Below are 21,956 nucleotides of genomic sequence, written 5' to 3'. Positions count from 1 at the left end.
TATACTTATCATCACTGCTGATATAATTGAAAAAATATATATTCATTCCCATTATAAAATTTTCCCCAAATATTTAAGACAATTAAAATGTTAAATTATAATTTATTATTATATTTATTTAGTACATATCATATACAAATAATGTATGTTATATATTATATTTACTTAATATATTATAAGTTAGGTTATTTTAATATATCAACATAATTAATATCAATGTATAGATGTTAATCTATATTTTTCTCATTGTACCTCATTTTGTTCTTTCTGTAATTGTTATAAATTCTACAAATTTGTGTTTTATTTGTTTCAGATAGCTTAACATGTATAATGTACACCAAATTCAAATGTATGGAAAACCAGAGGAACATCTCAGAATTCATTCTTCTGGGACTTTCTTCTAATAAGAACATAGAAATATTTTGCTTTTTGCTCTTCTTATTCTGTTATATTGTCATATTGGTTGGAAATCTTATGATCATTGTCTCCATTCGATGTAGTCCTCTTTTTGACCAGCCAATGTACTATTTCCTTATCCACTTGGCCATCATGGACATCTGCTACACCACAACTGTTACACCCAAATTAATTGGTGACCTGCTGGTGGAGAGAAAGACCATTTCCTTTGATAACTGCATGGTGCAGTTATTTACAATGCACTTCTTTGGAGGCATTGAAATCTTCATTCTTACTGCCATGGCTTATGATCGCTATGTTGCCATCTGTAAACCTCTCCACTACATGCTTATCATGAACAGGACAAGATGCAATCTCCTAGTCTTAGCTGCTTGGGTGGGTGGAGCTGCCCATTCCTTTCCTCAATTATCTATGGCAATTCATATGCCCTTCTGTGGCCCTAATGAAATTGATCACTATTTTTGTGATATCCTCCCAATCCTTAAAGTTGCCTGTACTGATATTTATATCAATGGTACCCTTGTGATTGCTGATTCAGGGATGGTTGCTCTAGTTACCTTTATTGTTTTATTCTTTTCTTATGTGGTTATATTATTCACCTTAAGAAATCAGTCAGCTGAGGGAAGACACAAAGCCCTCTCTACCTGTGGGTCTCATATCACTGTGGTTCTTTTATATTTTGTTCCTTCCATTTTTATCTACCTTAGACCTCCAACTACTTACTCTGAGGATAAAATATTTGCACTATTTTACACTATCGTTGCTCCCATGTTCAATCCCTTAATCTATACACTGAGGAATACAGAGATGAAGAATGCCATGAGAAAAGTTTGGTGTCAAACACTGTTTTCCAAGGAAACACACAATTAATTTGAAAACACATATAATTAGCAAACATATAAAAATAAAGGGATTCATGTGAATGAATAGACTAAGAAATATCTCATAGATTTTATATTCAATCACCATCATGAGTAGAATGAGTGAGAGAATTAGAATCAGTAATTTAAAGTGGCCACTAAACTAACACTTTTCTTTAAATGTGCAAATTAAATCGATGCTTAGTAATTTTTGTGCAGTGGTATGACTATATATAAACCCTACTTACAGGGTTAACTGAAGAAACATACACACAAACACACCTGGACCAAAACTCATATTGCAAACTGGACCAAAGCTCATATTGCAATAGTATATGTGAGTGCATTTTGGAAAAAAAAATTAAAATAATAATTCTGTTAAAAAAACTGGGGCTTATTGGCCAGAACACTTTGTGACACACATTCCCTAGTATTAGAGAAGTTGAAATCTAAAAATAATATTAATATCTTTAAATTTCCCATAGAGCATTCATTTAAACATCCTGTAGTGGCATTTAGAAATATTTTGTCTACAAGGAAATCACTAAAGTAGAATATGTTTTCAAGTAGTTCCCCTGGGTCAGCAGTTCTGAGTTCATTGAAAGAACCTTCTGTGCTCTTATCCAGAGTGGATTTAAGATTTATGCTAATAATGTATTATTATATGTACTAAGTAATAAAATTAACTTTAACCAGCCAATATTCTCAATAAATTTTTGTTATTATTTTGCTATGTAGTTTGACCTGAACCAGATTTGACACCATAAAATTTGATTTTTTTGTTGTTATAAATGTACAAGCGAATTAAGTATGCCTTGTTATGTAAGGAGACTGTGTTAACCCCAGTGCCTGCAAATAATGGTGATTCTAAATAACCAGTGAATGCCCAGTGATAGGGGGAAGAACTGAATGAGAATCAGAATAAATGCCATGCTGTCCTCTGAGGCTTCCTTCACCTCATTTTTCACAGTCCTTTATTCTTTTTTCTTCCATACCAAGTTTATAGAGAAAAGACTACTTATTCTTTTGTTTTATTTTTCTTTACTTTCTATTCAACAACTACTTTTTTTTCAATAATGTTAGTCTTAGCCATGTTATTTCTGTAGGTCGTTGATTGCATGATTTATGTATTCTACACACTTAGGATCATAATGGGGTTCCATACATGGACTCTCAACAGTAGTGATTAGATCTCTTTGTCCTGCCACATATTATATTTTCCAGACATTAGCTAATTCCCTCCTGTGTTTAGAAGCTGGAAAGTACAGAATAAAGTTTCATGAGTTGCTCCTTCTGACATTTACACTCTAGGGAAATAACACAGGAGGCAAGTGACATTTATATGGAGAATAATCTGCCAGGGAGACCAGGGGCATCACCAGGGGAAGTGGTTTACCAACATTTGGTCTGAATCTGTGTATAAACAAAGACCTTTGAGATTATAGTTATTTACAGCTTTCAAGACCTATTAATTCTGGCAATGTCACTAAGTTTATATTCTGTCCTTTTGAAGCACATTTTATTGAGGCATGGATTAAAATAGATGTTTACTAGGACATAAACACTTGAGTTAGCTTTGTCAGGAATTGAAAATAATGTATTAAAAAGTTTTTGTGAGTTAGTGTAGAGTTTTTAAGAACAGCATTTAAATTCCTAGTTTGTGTTCTTGGGGCATAAAGATGCGCCTCTTGCATCTCTGATGCTTTCACAAGTATTTGAAGTCCACTTACCTTAAAGGCTTGTAGAAGGATATAAGAGGTGGAGATTCTAAAATCTTTTCAGAGCATTTGACATGTTTGACTTGCTGCTTTGTAACTCTCTGCATTTTATTCAGATTTTGATGCTGAAGGCAACATGGCTAAGTGAGTATCGGGGTGGGATTTTTGAACAGGCAGCCTGAAATTACCTGAGAACACTCAGATCAGATGGTTAGTCAATTAGCCATGACACTTTGATAAGAGGAGGGTCTCACCAACCCTGTGCTTAGCTAACTATATGCTTTCTGTTTCTACTCTATAAAGTTTTAGCCTGGCTGTTTTACCTCTTTTATAGCATATGCTATTTTTATTACTATGAAATGCTTTTCACATCCTCAGGTTTAATTATGAATTATTTACAAGTAAAATTCTACTTGAGAACAGGGAACACAAGTTATAGTAGGCTCAAGTTGTCAGCAAATTTTATTATGACCCTTTCTCATATTTTTGTTCAACCCTCACTGTTACCCTTAAGAAATAGCATGGCTTGAACATCTCCAAAATGAAGACATTCGTATATTTCAAAACACCTTTCATCCTAAAATAGATTAAATCACCTGAGTCAATTAAGGTAAGTTTAAACCATGCTACACTCTGATGCATTAAGATAATGTGTCATGTAAACCTTATTCTTTTTCTAGTAATTTCAGTAAAAGTGCACTCGAGATTTATTCCAGTACTACCAAAGATGCAAGGTAATTAATTCTTTAACATTATTTTTATATTGCAAAACATAACAGGCTACTTAGTAGGGCTACAAATTCCTCAAGGGGATCCGTCTATCATTCAACTAGCTTAATGTTTTCAGTGATGGATACTTGAAATTGAGATTTACCTGGTCGCAGGGATTAAACATATGCTGTGAATCTTTTTGCTTTTTTTCTCAATTTTCCATTTGAATTCATGGAAAAATCAGTGTGCATGACAGTTTCGATGGTTCTAAACTGTAATCACTCAAAGGAGAAAACCTATAAAAATAAAATGACTGCCTTGACCTCACATGTCACTGGCGTATTTCCTATCACCTATTACATAATTTCTAATATATTTCTAAATGATGTAATGATATCTTAATTATATAGATGAGAAAAACAAAGCTAAACGAGATGAAACCATTAGCTCAAACATCTCACTAGTGAGTGTGAAGACTCCCCAATGTTTCTGTGATGCTCTTATTCTTCTGTGCTGTGATTACCTGATATTCATTAATCATCAATTATGACTTCAATTTTCACACAGACGCTTTCACGAATATCTCTGTGTTCAAATGTTATTTTTAATGACAGTAATTCTCAACTCACTTTTCTCTTACCCTTTTTACCTTGTCCCACAACACTGATTATGTATCTAGTCCCCATAGATAACATTATGTCACTTTCAGAGTTTTTATAGATAAAATGTCAATGATGATCTAGAAAATTAGCAAGAATTCTGGTTTAGGCAATATATATTTTGTAAAATTGAATATAAATTGCTTGAATCTTTTTAGATTCAGTGAATTCTAGAGTACATGAGCATGTTAATAATTCCTTATCTTTCAACATATAAAAATACTCAGAAATAAGGGGGGTGCGATTTTATGGGGAATACAACCAAAATGAAAATGCATACATTGTGCAAAAATGAAAAATGATGTAAGAAATATATAAAAAAATAAAAATTAAAAAAAAATACTCAGAAAGACAAACTGGATATTCTGATACCTGACTATCTGGTATATTCTTTTCTACTCAGAGGAGGGTTGAAAATAGTCTTCCATTGCTTTACACCAAGACATCCTTCTGAAGTACCTCTTGGGTCTCACTGAAGAAATTCCCCATCAGGGTGAGGAAGTATAAGAATTTCATTCTTCTCGATTCTCAGTTTGTTTCTTTCTAATCCTGAGATGTTGCTTGAACTCTGTGTCTCTTCTATTTTAAATCAGAGATTTGGCTTAGTCAAGTAATTTCTATCCTTACATTGTTCACATCTACTTATGTAATCATTCTCTTTATATCAAATTATTTAGATAAATAAATGTATCTAACACTAACATTAAAAGTCCATATTATCAAAGAATCCATATCAGTTGCAATTAAGTGGAAGACAGGTCTATTTTGTCTGCTCCCCTAAATTTAGTCATGATTAACTGTTGAACACTGGATGACTATGGTTGTTCCCATATCAAAGTAGGACAAACTAAAAGTTACTCCATTGTGAAATTAGACTTTTGGATAATCATTAAAAATAGGATATATTTCCTACAGTATTAGCCATTTTACATGCTTATTTATTATTTATTTGGCAATTATAAAAGCCTCCTGTTATAAAACATGAGTATTTATTTTGAGAATCACTAGAGTTTATGATTTGTATATAACTTGAGTACAAAAGTTATTTTTTTTTTCTAGTGGACATCTGGCTGCCCAGGTATGACTGTCACATTCAATCAAACTAAGGTAGAGGGGTAATAGCTTTTGTAATCCTGGTGTGGACAGAAAATTCTCTTACTCACTAAAACATGCTGGTGGTGGACTTTCACTATCTTTAACTCAATCGGCATTAATTTAATAATGCCTTAAGATTACACATCATGTACAAAAGTATAAAGTTATGATTGTTTCATTTATCTATCTTGGCAACAATTATCATTGTTACCTGATAATAAAGTTGTTTAAATTCACCCTCTATATTATCTTCTCTTAATGCCATTTAATTCCACAGATTATATATAAACACATATTTCTAACAAAAACTACAATATGGACAATTTAAACATACCTGGTGTAATGATCTTATTTATTTTATAATTATTTCCATCATAAACTTCAATCACATTACATACACATAAATAGATTTAAAGCATGAAATGTAAATGGGAGAAATAAATAATTTGGTCTTCAGATTTCACAATTTCAGTCATTAGTTCACATTCTTTTGCTATGTGGCTTTTAACCATTCTATAGCTTTTAATACAATAGCAATTATATTGCTTTAGCATAATCCATTGGCAATGCATGGCTGCATATTACAACAGAGTGAGCTGTATACAAATTAAATTGTTCATTCAGATAGGAAAGTTTAGACATATTTGTATTTTCTGAGGATTCAATTTTAAAAAATTAATGTTATTTAGCCACATAGAAGTAGAAAAAAGGAAAGTTGAGCTTCTATATTAGGTACACACATTAGCTATATATGCAAAAACATTCTTATAATTAAAAAAAAACTTTGTTATCTAATTAACAAAATCGGGATTTATTAACAGTGTTTCAAATTATCACATAGATACTTAAAATCATTACTGATACAGTTGAAAAATATAGTCATTCTCTTTATAAAATTTCCACAAATATTTATGAGACAATAAAAAATAAATGAGCTTATTTTAACAAGTCAACATAATTTAAAAGTATCCACATTAATCTATGTATTGATAAGTTATGTTAAATTTTGATAAAATTACACACCTGTGTTCATAATGTAAATTGTTATAATTACTCAAAATGTGTGTTTTATTTGTTTCAGATAAGTTATTTGTGTATACTTACACCAAACTCAAATGCATGGAAAACCAGGGAAACATCTCAGAATTTGTTCTTCTGGGACTTTCTTATGACAAGAATATAGAAACATTTTGCTTTGTGCTCTTCTTATTCTGTTATATTACCCTGTTGGTAGGAAATCTTGTGATCCTTGTCTCTATTCGGTGCAGTCCTCTTTTTGAACAACCAATGTACTATTTCCTCATCCACTTGTCATCCATGGACATCTGCTATACCTCCACTGTTACACCTAAGTTAATTGGTGACTTGCTGGTGGAGAGAAAGACCATTTCCTTTGGTAACTGCATGTTTCAGGTATTTGCTGTGCATTTCTTTGGAAGCATTGAGATCTTCATTCTTACTGCTATGGCTTATGATCGCTATGTTGCCATCTGTAAACCTCTCCACTACATGCTTATCATAAACAGAACAAGATGTAATCTCTTGGTCTTAGCTGCTTGGGTGGGTGGAGCGGTCCATTCATTTCCTCAGTTATCTATGATAATTCAGTTGCCCTTCTGTGGTCCTAATGAGATTGATCACTATTTTTGTGATATCCTCCCAGTTCTTAAAGTTGCTTGTACTGATACCTACCTCACTGGTGTTCTTGTGATTGCCAATTCAGGCTTGGTTGCCCTAGTTACCTTTATTGTCTTATTCTTTTCTTATGTTGTTATATTATTCACCTTAAGAAATCAATCAGCTGAGGGAAGACGAAAAGCCCTCTCTACCTGTGGGTCTCATATCACTGTTGTTCTCTTATTTTTTGTTCCTTCCATTTTTATCTACCTTAGACCTCCAACTACTTACTCTGAGGATAAAATATTTGCACTATTTTACACTATCGTTGCTCCCATGTTCAATCCCTTAATCTATACACTGAGGAATACAGAGATGAAGAATGCCATGAGAAAAGTTTGGTGTCAAACACTGTTTTCCAAGGAAACACACAATTAATTTGAAAACACATATAATTAGCAAACATATAAAAATAAAGGGATTCATGTGAATGAATAGACTAAGAAATATCTCATAGATTTTATATTCAATCACCATCATGAGTAGAATGAGTGAGAGAATTAGAATAAGTAATTTAAAGTGGCCACTAAACTAACACTTTTCTTTAAATGTGCAAATTAAATCGATGCTTAGTAATTTTTGTGCAGTGGTATGACTATATATAAACCCTACTTACAGGGTTAACTGAAGAAACATACACACACACACACACACACATCTGGGCCAAATTATATATTGCAATACTATAATTATGAGGGAATTATGAAAGAAAATGTTTCTGAATAATAATTCTGTTTAAAAATCTGGGCTTTTTGGACACACCCATGTAACAAAAATTCCCTTGATTTAGATAAGTTGAATCTAAAATTAAAATATCTTTATTTTCTCAGTAGAGCATTCACATAAGCATCCTTTAGTGGCATGTGGAAATCCTTTGTGTTACAAAGCAATCTTAAAGTAGAATTTGTTTTAAAGTGGCTCCTGTGGGTCAGCATTCCTAAGCTTGTTGAAATAAACCGCAGTAACTAGTGAAGAAAAAATCCAATAATTCATGATGTTGAAAACAGAATGGCTAATATTCCACTCATTTACCAGAATTTAAAAAAATTCATGTAAAACTTAAGCTGAATAACTAAAGGTAAATGTATACCTACAACATACCTGCCTATTTTTACAAGTAAATGGCTAGTCATTGGATCCAGACCCAAAATAAGAGCATTTTACTTACATGTGGATATTTATAGTGACTTTACTCATAATAGTCATAGACAAAGTTTGACAGCAACTAAGACGTCCTTCTGAAGGTGAAAGGATCAACTGTGTTACATCCAGATAAGGGAATATTATTCAGCCAAAAACCAAAGTGAGGGCCTCCCCGGTGGCGCAGCGGTTGAGCGCTGGGTTGCGAGGCTGCCCGCAGCCTCTGTGGCGCCGGTTCGATCCCCGGCTGCTCCCCGGCCACTGGAGGAGGGTCCCACGTGGCGCGCAGACCTCTCCTGCCGCCCGCTGCTCCCCTCAGCAGTGTACTTCGGTCCTTCTGCCTGCTCTGCTTCCTGCTCTGGCTCTGGTGAATTCTCTCACCCTCCCAAGCTTCTGACTGTATCCAGTGCATGTATAAACAAACAAACAAACAAGCAAACAAATAAATAAATAAACATGCCTCTATAAAAAAAAAAAAAAAAAAAAAACCAAAGTGAGTTATGAAATCATGGAAAGGTGTGGGGGCCACTTCATTAACTTAAGCATGCAAAAGAAGATAATATAAAGACCACCTTCTCCGTGATGTTAACCATGCAACTTCTGGAACAGGCAAAACAATGGAGACATTAAAAAGTTCTTTAGATACCAAGAGTTAGTTGGGATGATTATTGGGGAAAATGAATATAGTTGAATAGAGAGAACTTTTCGTCAGTGAAAGATTCATATTTAAATACAGTTATAGATACCTGTCATTACACTTGTCAAAGTACATAAAATGTACATCACCAGAGAGAATCTTAATAAAAAATAGAATTTTGGGTGATAATGATGTGTCAATTTAGGTTGCTTTCATTGTAACAGATGCGTCTTTTTTCCGGGGGAGGATGTTCCCATGTCCAATATGGGGCTATTTTGAAACTGTTTTCTGCTCATTTGAACTGTGATCCCAAAAATACCCTGAAAACATTGTTTTGGTTAAAAGTAAGTTGTGGGACAGCAAATTATTTTGTCATTGGGAAAAAAAATAGAATTCAGAGAAAGATTTTGTAGGGAAATTGAGCCTCCCTAGTGGTGAAAGGGGTAAAATATCAGCACTGTGAAGCTATCTGCACCCACTGCAACATGAGTTTGATCCCTGGCCACGGAGCTGACACACATGGTGCAGCAGACCCCTCCTGTCTGAACCGCTGCTCCCCTCAGCAGTGTTTTTCAGTCAATCTGCCTGTTCTGTTCCCCACTCTGCCTCTTTCTGGTGAATCAACTCATCCCTATCCCCTGCACCTCTGGCCTATACCCCAGCTCTTCTATGCATAAATAAATAAAACAAATCTTAAAATTTTTTTTCTATGGATTTCCAAAAAGATTTACCAAAGACCTCTTTTATTTGCTTAATGGAATCACTTAAAATTCTTTCAACATCCACTATGAAACACAATACATATTACTGAGGAAAAGATAATAGATACCAGGTTTTTAAGAAAAGGGAGATAGATTAAATGTTGAAAGGGTTTTAAAATACATAAAAGAAATGCTTGAGATCAAATTGATGTGCCAGAGCTATATCAGAAGTCATATAGAGCAGAAAAGTAACAAGGGAGATAAAAATTAAGTAGAGGTGTTTAACAGAGAGGAATTGTATAAACTATCTTCTGAGCGGTTACTAATGAACAAAAAATTGAAATAAATTATACAATGTTTAATTAATTAGTTGGAACAAAATTAAAAAGAAATAAAAGTACAGATAATTAAATAATAAAATTGGTTTAAAGAACTCTTTCAAACGTGGCTATTTGTCTTCATTATCATATTTTCTTAATGATATGCAGTTCTACTTTAGCACATTTTCAGTGATCAAAATTGTTATTTGAAAACAACATCGGTCTTTTCCTAATGACATTTTCTGATATAAATCTAAACACAAATTCACTTTTGATGAGATTTTAGTGTTGTATAAAACCAAAAATTATCATAGAAATCACTTAGTATTTCTTACAGAGGCTGACACATTTAATGAGTAGAGTATTTTTTAAAGATTTATTTATTTATGCATACAAGAACTGGGGTACAGGCCAGAGGTGTGTGTGGGGGGGTTAGAAGATTCACCAGAGATAGTGTGTGAAACAGAAAAGGCAGATTGACTGAAATACACTGCTGAGGGAAGCATCAGGCAAGTCAGGAGAGCTCTGCAGCACCATGTGGTTGGCTCCCTGGCCAGGGATCCAACTCATGCTGCAGTGACCACGGATAACTTTGTAGGCTGCATCTTAACCCCTTGGCCACCAGGGAGGCCCTGAGCATTTTCTTTTTAAAAGCGAGATATAATTGCCATATAACATTATATTAATTTCAGGTATACATCAGTTACAGCTGTATAATTATTTGTTATAAGCATAGCATCATGCAATGATCATCATGAAAATTATAGTTAACATACATCCTCAAATATTTACATAATATTCCTGTGATGAGGATTTAAGATATATCTGCCTAGCAAGTATCAAATATAACATATACTATTGCTAAATATAATCACCATGCTGACATTGCCTCTCCAGGACTTATTTATTTTAGAATTTTAAGTTTGTTTCTTTTGATCACCACTCATATGCCCTTCTTCTGGCATCCACCTGTCCTTTCTATCTACCCACTTATTTTTAAGACTCCACATATAGTGTGGTCATATTGTCTTTGTCTTTCTCTGCCTATTACTTGACATAGTGCTCTCACAGGCCATCTGTGTTGTTGCAAATGACAGGATTTCTATCTTTTCTTAAAAATGATTAACATCCAGTGTGTGTGCCTGCATGTGTGTGCATGTATGTGTGTGTGTGTGTGTGTGTTTACCTATTCATCTGTCAAGGCACACTTAAGCTATTTCCTAAGAGTGGCTATAATGCATAATGCTGTAGTAAACATGGGATTGTTTATATCTCTTCAAAACACTAATTGCATTTATGTTTTCTTTATGTCCCAAGTACAGTCCAAGGTATCATACTGTATTTAGTGTTCACAGTTCCCTACATCATCATTGCTCCTTTCTTAGTCTCTTAATCTCATGATAAGAGATATGGAAATGAAAAATCCTGAGAGAAATGCTTATTCCACAACATGATAGCTAACCATCCTTAACTAGTCTGAGTCTAGTCAGGGTATGTGTAAAATACCCTTTATGAGAACACATAAAGATTAGTAAATGTATCAACTGCAGTATTTGTCATGGAAGTCACCTAGTGGTCAGGGACTTAAAATAAAATAGGTGTAGAATAGCCAAATCCTCTGGTCTCTTGTTTTCCTCTTGAATGTCATTCCTTGTTTAGCTGTTGCCACCATTGGGGAAACAATTTTCTTTAAAATCTGAATTTAGCACTTTTATGGAAAATAAGGTCAATATATAATAATCAATATTTGAAAATGTTAGTGTGATATCTCAGTAAGTACGTAATGGTGTCCTAAAGTATATTTGTGCAGGAAGCAGATAGAGAAATGGCTATCTGCTCAATATGTGAATTGATACACATCAGCTTAAGGAAAGTTTGGTCAACAGCAGCCATGATGTGGAAGAGCAGCCAATAGACACTGGGTCTTGAAATGTTCTGTGCTGAAATGCTAGAAGAGCCTTCAGTGTTACTAACCTTTAAAACTCATATTCACTCAGTTTAGAAATACTCATTTTCTTCTGTCTGTTGCCAGTTTGCTCTTTGAGATAGTTGTTTTCTGTCAAGAAACTTCTGTGTTCTTTTCTAGATAGTAGAGTTAATATTTATGCCAAAAATGCATTATTATGTGTACTTAGTAATATAGTAAACTTTCACCATCAACTTTTCTGAATAAATTCTGCTTATTGTTATGCTAAGTAGTTTTACCTGAACCAGACTGATGCTATAAAATTTGATTACCTGTTGTTTTATGAAACACATAAGAAAATTATATATGACTTATTTATATAAGGAAACTAACTGAACTCCAGTGCCTGCAGTTGAGACTGATTTCAAATACCCTGTAAATGTGCAGTGACAGGAGAAATAACTGAATGGAAATCAAGATAAATTCTATGCTGTATTTTAAGGGCTTCCTTCCCCTTATTTTTTCACAGTATGTTCTGTTCTCTCCCTCAAAGTCAAGTATATAGAGAAAATAACATTTGTTTTTCCATTTTCTTTTTCTTTGCTCTTCATTCTACAACTACCTATTTCTACAATATTAATGTCTAGGTATGTTATGTCAATAATATATTTTAGGAAACTGATTTTATTGATTTATAAATTCTACACACCTAGGATCTTAATTGGGCTCTATACTTGAACTCTCAACAGTAGTAATTAGTTCTCTTTGTCCAACCACATATTATATTTTCCTGACATTAACTAATTCCCTCCTGTGTTCAGAAAGCTGAAAGCTCAGAATAAAATTTCATGAGGAGCTCCTTCTAACTGACATTTGCACTCTAGGGAAATAACACAGGAGGCAAGTGAATTTTATATGGAAAATAAACTCTCGGGGAGACCTGGGGCAACACCAAGGTCAGTCGTTTAGCAATATTTGGTATGAGTCTGTGTATAAACAAAGACCTTAGGGATTATAGTTATTTACAGCTTTCAAAAACCTATTAATTCTTGCAATGTCACTAAGTTTATATTCTGTCCTTCTGAACCACAGTTTATTGAAGCATGGGCTAAAATAGACATTTACTAGGATCTAAATACTTGGGCTAGTTTTGCATTTTTAAAACACATTTTTAAAGTGCATTTTTAAAACATTTTTTGTGAGCTAGTGTAGAGTTGCTAGTCAGCATTAAATTTCTTAACACATTTTCATGGGAATAAAGATGCACCTCTTACATATTTAATAGCTTTCATGAGTATTTGAAGTCCACTTACCTTGTACGCCTGTAGAAGAATATGAGAGGTGGAGGATCCTAAAACCTTGTCAAAGCATTTGGACATGTTTGACTTGCTGCTTTGTAACACTGCATTTTATTCAGATTTTGATGCTGAAGACAGTGTGGCTAAGTGAGTATTGGGGTGGAATTATTCCTTATGCAGCCTGAAATTACCCGACAGACACTCATATATGGTAGTTAATCAACTAACATGACACCTTGGTATTGGAGGGTCTCTCCAATCATGTGCTTGGCTAATCATAAGCTTCTACTCTATACAGTTTCAGCCTAAAGGTTTTAGCTTTTTGCATCATATGCTATTTTTATTGCCATGAAATGGTTTTAGCATCCTTCAGCTTTAACTATGAATTAATTGCAAGCATAATTTCACTTGAGTACAGGGAACAAAAGTTATAGCATGTTCGATTGTCAGTGAATTTTGTTATCACTCTTTCTCATTTTTATGTCATCCCTCCCTGTTACTACTGAGAAATAATATTGACTATTCTTGAAATCTCCAAAATGAAGAAAATCCTATTATTCAAAACATCTGCCATCCTAAAATATATTGCTTCATCTGACTCAAGTAAGGTAAGTTTAGACCATGCTACATTCTGATGCAATATGATAATATGGGTGGAAACATTATTAACGTTCTAGTGATGTAAGGAAAAGTGCACTCGAGATTATTATTCAATAATACAAAGCATAAAGTAATTGTTTGGCTTTATTTTATACTGCAAAGTGCACAAGTCCACTGAGTAGGGCTACACACTCCCCAGGAGGATTAATCTACCATACAAGTAGCTTAATGATTTCAGTAATCAGTAGTTGAAACTCAGAGTTACCTGGTCACAGGGATTAAGTCCATGCTGTGAATTTTTCTGTTCTCTTTCTTAACTTTTCCATTTGATTTGATGGAAAAATCCGTGTGCATGACAGTTTCTATGTTTCTAAAGTAATCACTCAAAGGAGAAAAGTCATAATAAAAAAACATCTGCCTTCAATTGTCAATGTGGTATTTCCTATTACCTATTACATAATCCTAATTACATTTCTGAATTGTGCAATGATATTTTCATAGTAAAATGAGAAAATTGAGGCTTAAAGAGATGAAAACATTAGCTCAAGTATCACACTCTTGATTACAAACATTCCCCAATATTTCTGTATTGCTCCTATTCTGCTATTCAGTGATTGCCTGATAGGACTTTGGTATTCACACAGAAGCTTTCATGAATATCTCTGTGTTCAAACGTTATTTTTATGACAGTAATTCTACTCAACTCACTTTTTCCTTATCCCTTTTACCTCTTCTTATGACAATAATCATGTATCCAGTCCCCATAGATTAGAGAATGTAATTTTCTGAGATTTTATAGATTAAATATCAACGATGATCTAAAAAATTAGCAAGTCTCCTGGTTTAACCAATATACATTTTGATAAAATTGACAAAAATTATTTGAACAGTTTTAGAATCAAGAATTCTAGAGTATATGAACATTTCAACAATTCTATATCTTTTCACATATTTAAATACTCACAAAGACATACGGGATATTCTGGTACTCCAACATCTGGCATATTCTTTCATACTCAGATGAAGGTTGAAAATAACCTCTTTATTGCTGTTCTCCATGACATCATTCTGCTGTCCCTCTTGATTCTCTCTTAAGAATTTCACTGTCAGTTTGAGGGAGAATAAGAATTACTATCTTCTATAACCTTAGAGTATTACTTTCTAATCCTGAGATGTTGTTTAGGTTCTCTTGATCTGTGTCTCTGCTGTTTGAAATCAGAGATTCAGCTTAGTCAAGTGATTTCTACCCTTACATGGTTAACATCCACTTGTGTAATAATGCTCTTTATATCAAATTATTTTAGATAAATAAATGGATCTACAAGTCTAACAATAAATACCACATTAACAAAGAATCAGTACCAGTTGCAATTGAGTAAAGACAGGTCAATTATGCCCACTCCTCTAAATTTAGTCAAGGTAACTGTTAAACACTTTATGAGTATAGTTGTTCTCAAATCAAAATAGGACAAACGAACAGTTACTCCATTGAGAAATAGACTTTAAAATAATTATTTAAGAGGAGTTACCACCTAGAGTATTGACAACTTTTGCATGCCTACTTGTTAGCTGTTTGACAACTACAATAGCTTCTTAGGCTATGGACCATATACATATTTATTAGGAGAATCAATAGAGTTGATGATTTCCAAGTAACTGGACTATAAAAATCTTTTTTTTTAACCAAATAAACACCTGGGCGCTAGGTGTAAGAATGGCATGCAATACAGACTAAAATGAAGGTGTAATACCTTTTGTAACCCTGGTGGGAAAGAAAATTCCTCATTACTGACTAAAACATCTCCTAGAATTGAATTCTCTGTATCCCTAACTCACTGATTGAATAATGACTTAAGATTACATATCACATACAAAATAGAACATTTGTGATTGTTTTATTCATTTATCTTTGCAAGAAATGTCATTGTTACCTGACAATAAAACTTGTTGAAATTTACCCTTTGTATTGTCTTCACTTATTGACTTTAATTCCATAGATTATATATAATTCATGGAATTTAGCAAAAGCTATCATATGGATAATGTAAACACAATTGGACAACATAATGATTTCATTTATTCTTTAATAGTTTCCATCATAAACCTCAATGACAATCCATACATCAAATATTTTTAAAATATGAAATGTAAATAGGAGAAATAATAAATTCGCCTCTCCATTTTCACAATTTCAGTCATTAGTTCACATTCGTTTGCTATATGATTTTTAGCCATTCTATGTGATTTAATATAACAGCAATTATATTATTTAGCAAAATCTATTGGCAATGCATCACTACATATTACAATGGTGAGTTGTGAACTATTTAAATTCAGCACTCAGATTGGAATGCTTAATTATATTTATATTTCCTGAGGATTCATGCAGGAAATTCAGGAAGTTTAGCCATTATCAGTAGAAAAAGTAAAGTTGAGCTTATGAATTAGGTACACATATTTATATTAAAAAACATTGTTTATAATTAAAAAGTCTTTGCTATCCAACATAATCTTGTATACTAATTAAATTTTCAAAATAATACTTTGATACTAACAAATCATTACTGATATAGTTGATTAAAATATATAGTATTTCCCATTATAAAATTTTGTAAGAAAATAAAAAAGAAAAATAAGGTTATTTTAATAAATCGATATAATTTACATCAAAGTATCTGTTTATTTTTGATAAATTTTACATCATGTGTTCATGCTGTATATTTTTCTAAATTCTCCAAATTTCGTGTTATATTTCAGATAAATAACATACTTGTGTAATATACATCAAACTTCAAAGTATGGAAAATGAGAGAAACGTCTCAGAATTCATTCTTCTGGGACTTTCTTCTAACAAGAACATACAAATATTTTGCTTTGTGCTCTTCTTATTCTGTTATATTGTCCTGTTGTTAGGGAACCTCCTGATCCTTGTCTCCATTCGATGCAGTCCTCTTTTTGAACAACCGATGTACTATTTCCTCATCCACTTGTCTTCCATGGACATCTGCTATACCACAACTGTTACACCCAAATTAATTGCTGACCTGATGGTTGAGATAAAGACTATTTCCTATGATTTCTGCATGCTGCAGGTATTTGCCATGCATTTCTTTGGAAGCATCGAGGTCTTCATTCTTACTGCCATGGCTTATGATCGCTATGTTGCTATCTGCAAACCACTCCACTACATGCTTATCATGAACAGGTCAAGATGCAATCTCCTGGTCTTAGCTGCTTGGATGGGTGGAGCTATCCATTCATTTCCTCAGTTTTCTATGGTTATTCAGTTGCCTTTCTGTGGTCCTAATGAAATTGATCATTATTTTTGTGATATTCTCCCAATCCTTAAAGTTGCCTGTACTGATACCTACATTACTGGTGTTCTTGTGATTGCCAATTCAGGCTTGGTTGCCCTAGTTACCTTCATTGTCTTATTTTTCTCTTATGTTGTTATATTATTCACCTTAAGAAATCAGTCAGTTGAGGGAAGACGCAAAGCCCTTTCTACCTGTGGGTCTCATATCACTGTGGTCATCTTATTTTTTGGTCCTTCCATTTTTGCTTACCTTAGACCTCCAACTACTTACTCCGAGGATAAAGTATTTGCACTATTTTACACAATCATTGCTCCCATGTTCAATCCCTTAATCTATACACTGAGAAATACAGAAATGAAGAATGCCATGAGAAAAGTTTGGTGTCAAACACTATTTTCCAAGGAAGAACACAATTAATTTGAAGATACTTATAGTTAAGCAACCACATAAAAGTAACAGGCTTGATGTAAATGAATAAATTAAGAAATATCTCATAGATATGTCCATCACTATATTGTGTAGAATGAATGAGATAATTTATTGTAATAGTTGCTGGATGAGTGTGTTTTGAAAGAAATATTTTTCAATAATAATTCTGTGTAAAACTTTGGGTATATTGGCCAGACCACATGTGATACACAGTCCCTGTTATTAGAAATATTGAAATCTAAAATTAAATTAATACCTTTAAATTTCACATAGAGCATCACATAAATATCCATTAGTTGTGTTTAGAAATCATTTGTGTACAAAGTAATCACTACAGTAGATCTGTTTTAAAGTGGTTCCTGTGGGTCAGCATTCCTGATATCATTGAAATAAACCACAATAACTAGTGAAGAAAGAACAAAACCAATAATTCATGATGCTGAAAACACAATGGCTTCTATTCCACCATTGATCAGAATTTAAAATATTCCTGTAAAACTTAAGAAACCGAATAATTAAAAAAATGTTCACTTGCAGCTATCTGCCAGAAGTTGATATATAAATGGCTAGTCCTTGGATCCAGACCCAAAACAAGAGCATTTTTGCTGCATATGAATGTTTACAGCAACTTTTTCATAACAAATGAACTTTGATGGCAATGAAGATGTACTTCCATAGGCAAATGATTAATTGTGTTTCATTCAGACAAAGTAATATTATTCAGTCACAAAACAAAATGAGTTATGAAGACTTGGAAAGGTATGTGGGCCACTTCATGCACTTTGCTATGCAAAAGAAGCCAACCTGTGGAGAACATACTCTACAAAGGCACAACAATGGAGACATAGAAAGATCTTTCAATGCTAAGGGTTAGTTTGGATGTTTGCTAGGGGAAGAGAATATAGTTGAATAGAGAGCTAATTTTAGGTCAGTGAAACTTTTGTATGTAACTACAGTTGTAGATACCTGTCTTATACTTGTCAAAGTCCATACAATATACAGCACCAGAGAGAACCTTAAGGAAAACTAGCAAATTGGGTGGTAATGATGTGTCAGTTTAGGTGGCTTTCATTGTATCTGCTAAGCCTTTTAGAAGGGGGAAGTTGTTCCTGTCTAAGGACATGAGACTACTTTGAAACTGTATTCTGATTATTTTAACTGTGACCCCCAAATTGCTCTGCAAATAGATTTTTATTTAAAAGATGATTTGTGGGACAGTTGATATAACAAATCATCTATTTGAGAGAGGGTGTTAACCTTAAGAACCTTCTGTTTTCTTATCTACATGGTAAAGATTTATGCCAAAAATGTATTGTCATAAGTACAAAATAATGTAATAAACTTTAACCACCCGCTATTCTCAATAACTTTTGCTTATTATTTTGTTAAGTAGTTCGACCTTAACCAGATTTGGTATTATGAACTTTGCTTTCCTGATATTTTATGGAGTAAATATGGCCTGTTTACATAGCAGACTAATTGAACTTCAGTGCCTACAAGTATGGCTGATTCCAAATACCCTGTTAATGTGTAGTGATAGAAGACAGAACTGAATGGAAATCAAGATAAATGCTATGCAGCACTCTGAGGGCTTCCTTCCCCTTATTTTTTCATGGTCCTTTTTTTTTTTCAATTTTCTTCCCAGGCAAGTATAGACAAAAGAATATTTATTCTTTAATTTTTTTCCTCTGTATCCCAAAACTGCCTGTTTCAATAATGTTAGTCTCTAGCTATATTATTTCATTAATATGTGGCTCATTGATTGTATTGATTTGTGTGTTCTACACACCTAGGATCTTAATAGTGGTCCATACTAGGAGTGTCAATATAGGTGTTTAGTTCTCTTTGTCCTACCTTATATTATGTTTTCCTGACATTACCTAATTCCCTCCTGTATTCAGAAAGCTGGAATGCTCAGGACAAAGTTTCATGAACTGCTGCTTTTAACTGACATTTGCACACTAGGGAAGTAACATATGAGGCAAGATAAAGTTAATATGGAAAATGAACTGCCAGGGAGACCAGGGGCATTGCTAAGGGTAGTGGTTCACTTTTTGGCCTGAAGCTGTGTATAAACAAACACCTTTGGGATTATGGTTATTTCCAGCTTTCAAAGACCTATTAATACTTGCACTGTCACTAAGTTTACATTCTGTCCCTTTGATCCACATCATATTGAGGCATAGGCTAAAATAGATGTTTACTAGGACATGAATGCTTTGTTTTGCTTCATCAGGAATTTAAATAATGCATTTTTAAAGCATTTTTTGTGAGCTAATGTAGTGTTGTTAAAGTCAGCATTTAAAATTCCGAACCTGTTTTCTTGGGGCATAAAGATGCCAATCTTGCATCTCTAATGCTTTCATGAGTATTTGAAGTCCACACTTACCTTTTATACTTCAGTAGAAGTTTATGAGAGGTGGAGATTTCTAAAATATTTTCAGAGAATTAGGACATGTTTGAATTGCTGCTTTGTAACTCTCTGCATTTTATTCAGATTTTGATAGTAAAGACAAAATGGCTAAATGAATATCATGTGGAATTTTTCCTCAGACAGCCTGAAATTATCAGATGGACACTCAGATCTGATTGTTAGTCAATAAACCATAAGACCTTGGTATGAAGAGTGTATCTCCAACCATATGTTTAGCTGATTATAAGCTTGCTGTTCTAGATAGTTTCAGTCTAGATGGTTTCAGCCTAGAGGTTTTCCGTCTTTTGCTGCCTATGCTATTTTGATTACTATAAAGTGATTTTAGCATCTTCAGTTTTAAATATGAGTTATTGATAAGCAAAATTCCACAAGAAAACAGAAAACAGAATAGTAGGTTCAAGTTGTCACTGAATTTTATTATGATACTTTCTCATGCTGATGTCCATCCTTCCCTGTTACTAATAAGAAAGAACATTGTTTATGGAGATGAAATAACATCTCCATAATGAAGACATTCCATAATTCAAAACACCTGCCATCCTAAAATAGATTGCTTCTTCTAAGACAAGTAAGGTAAGTTTATACCATGCTACTTATGATACATTGTGAGAATATGTGATGGAAACTTTATTCTTATTCTAGTAACTTAACTAAAAGGGCACTTGAGATCTTTGGTAAGTGCTACCAGAGATGCAAAGTAATTGGTTAACTTTATTTTTATTCTATATGGGCTACTGAATTGGGCTACAGACACCACAAGGAATCAATCTATAATCTAACTAACTTAATGCTTTCAGTAATTGAGAGTTGAGGTTCAGATTCACCTGGTCACTGTTATTAAATTCGTTCTGTGAATCTCTTTGCTCTTTGTCTTAAATTTTCCATTAGATTTGATGGAAAAATCAGGGTGCGTGACAGTTTCTGTGGATCTATACTAATCACTCAAAGGAGAAAAGCCATGAAAAAGAAAATAACTGACCTGACCTGATATGTCACTGGGCTGTTTTCTATTAATTATTACATAATCCTAATTATATAATAATTTATGAATTATGTAATGATACCTTATATGTATGAGAGAAATGAGGCTAGAAGAGATGAAACCATTAGATTAAGTATCACACTGGTGGTTATAATCATTTCCCAATATTTGTGTGTTGTTCCTATTTGCTATTCAGTAATTGCCTAATATTTATTATTTATCAATTATGACTTTGGTTTTCACTCAGAAGCTTTTATGAATATCTCTGTTCAAATGTTATTTTTATGACAGTAATTCTCCTCGCTCATGTTTCCCTTATGCTCTTTACCTCTTCTGATAACACTCATCATGTATGTATGCAGTCCTCATAGATCCGAGCATGTCATTTTCAGAGTTTTTATAGATAAAATGTCAATGATGATCTAGAAAATTGGCAGGAATCCTGGTTGAGACATCATTTTTATAAAATTCAAATTAAATTATTTGAACAGTTTTAGAATCAAAAATTCTAGAGTACATGAGCATTTTAAATTCCATATCTTGTCACAGATTTAAATACTCACAAAGACAAACAGGGTATTCTGGTACTCCAACATCTGGCATATTCTTTTCTACACAGATGGGGGTTGAAAATAGTCTCTTTAATGCTGTTCTCCATGACATCATTCTGCTGTCCCTCTTGATTCTCTCTTAAGAATTTCACTGTCAGTTTGAAGGAGAATAAGAATTACTATCTTCTATAACCTTAGAGTATTACTTTCTAATCCTGAGATGCTGCTTAGGTTCTCTTGATCTGTGTCTCTGCTGTTTGAAATCAGAGATTCAGCTTAGTCAAGTGATTTCTACCCTTACAAGGTTAACATCCACTTGTGTAATAATGCTCTTTATATCAAGTTATTTTAGATAAATAAATGGATCTACAAGGCTAACAATAAATACCACATTAACAAAGAATCAGTACCAGTTGCAATTGAGTAAAGACAGGTCAAGTATACTCATTCCCCTAAATTTAGTCAAGATAACTGTCAAACACTGTGTGACTACAGTTGTTCTCA

At 33.3% G+C, this 21,956-nt stretch overlaps 3 protein-coding genes across 3 annotated transcripts; all 3 read left to right on the top strand.

Annotated features, from left to right (window-relative positions):
- Nucleotides 1–339: 339 nt before the first annotated feature.
- LOC311171830 (olfactory receptor 4P4-like) lies at nucleotides 340–1,287 on the top strand (the record flags this gene model as incomplete). The annotated part of the gene is made up of 1 exon (XM_084234877.1): nucleotides 340–1,287. Exon 1 carries the CDS (start codon nucleotides 352–354, stop codon nucleotides 1,285–1,287), a length of 936 nt encoding a protein of 311 aa, XP_084091003.1. The 5' UTR covers nucleotides 340–351.
- A 5,292-nt stretch (nucleotides 1,288–6,579) lies between these two features.
- LOC311171217 (olfactory receptor 4P4-like) lies at nucleotides 6,580–7,515 on the top strand (the record flags this gene model as incomplete). Its single annotated transcript, XM_084233871.1, has 1 exon — nucleotides 6,580–7,515. One exon carries the CDS (start codon nucleotides 6,580–6,582, stop codon nucleotides 7,513–7,515), a length of 936 nt encoding a protein of 311 aa, XP_084089997.1.
- A 9,022-nt stretch (nucleotides 7,516–16,537) lies between these two features.
- LOC311171251 (olfactory receptor 4P4-like) lies at nucleotides 16,538–17,473 on the top strand (the record flags this gene model as incomplete). The annotated part of the gene is made up of 1 exon (XM_084233902.1): nucleotides 16,538–17,473. One exon carries the CDS (start codon nucleotides 16,538–16,540, stop codon nucleotides 17,471–17,473), a length of 936 nt encoding a protein of 311 aa, XP_084090028.1.
- Between the last annotated feature and the right edge of the window lie 4,483 nt (nucleotides 17,474–21,956).

Source organism: Talpa europaea (assembly GCF_964194135.1).
Source record: "Talpa europaea genome assembly, chromosome: 1".
Lineage (NCBI taxonomy): Eukaryota > Metazoa > Chordata > Mammalia > Eulipotyphla > Talpidae > Talpa > Talpa europaea.
Note: the sequence above shows the minus strand (reverse complement) of the source record. Positions and strands in the feature narration are given on the sequence as shown.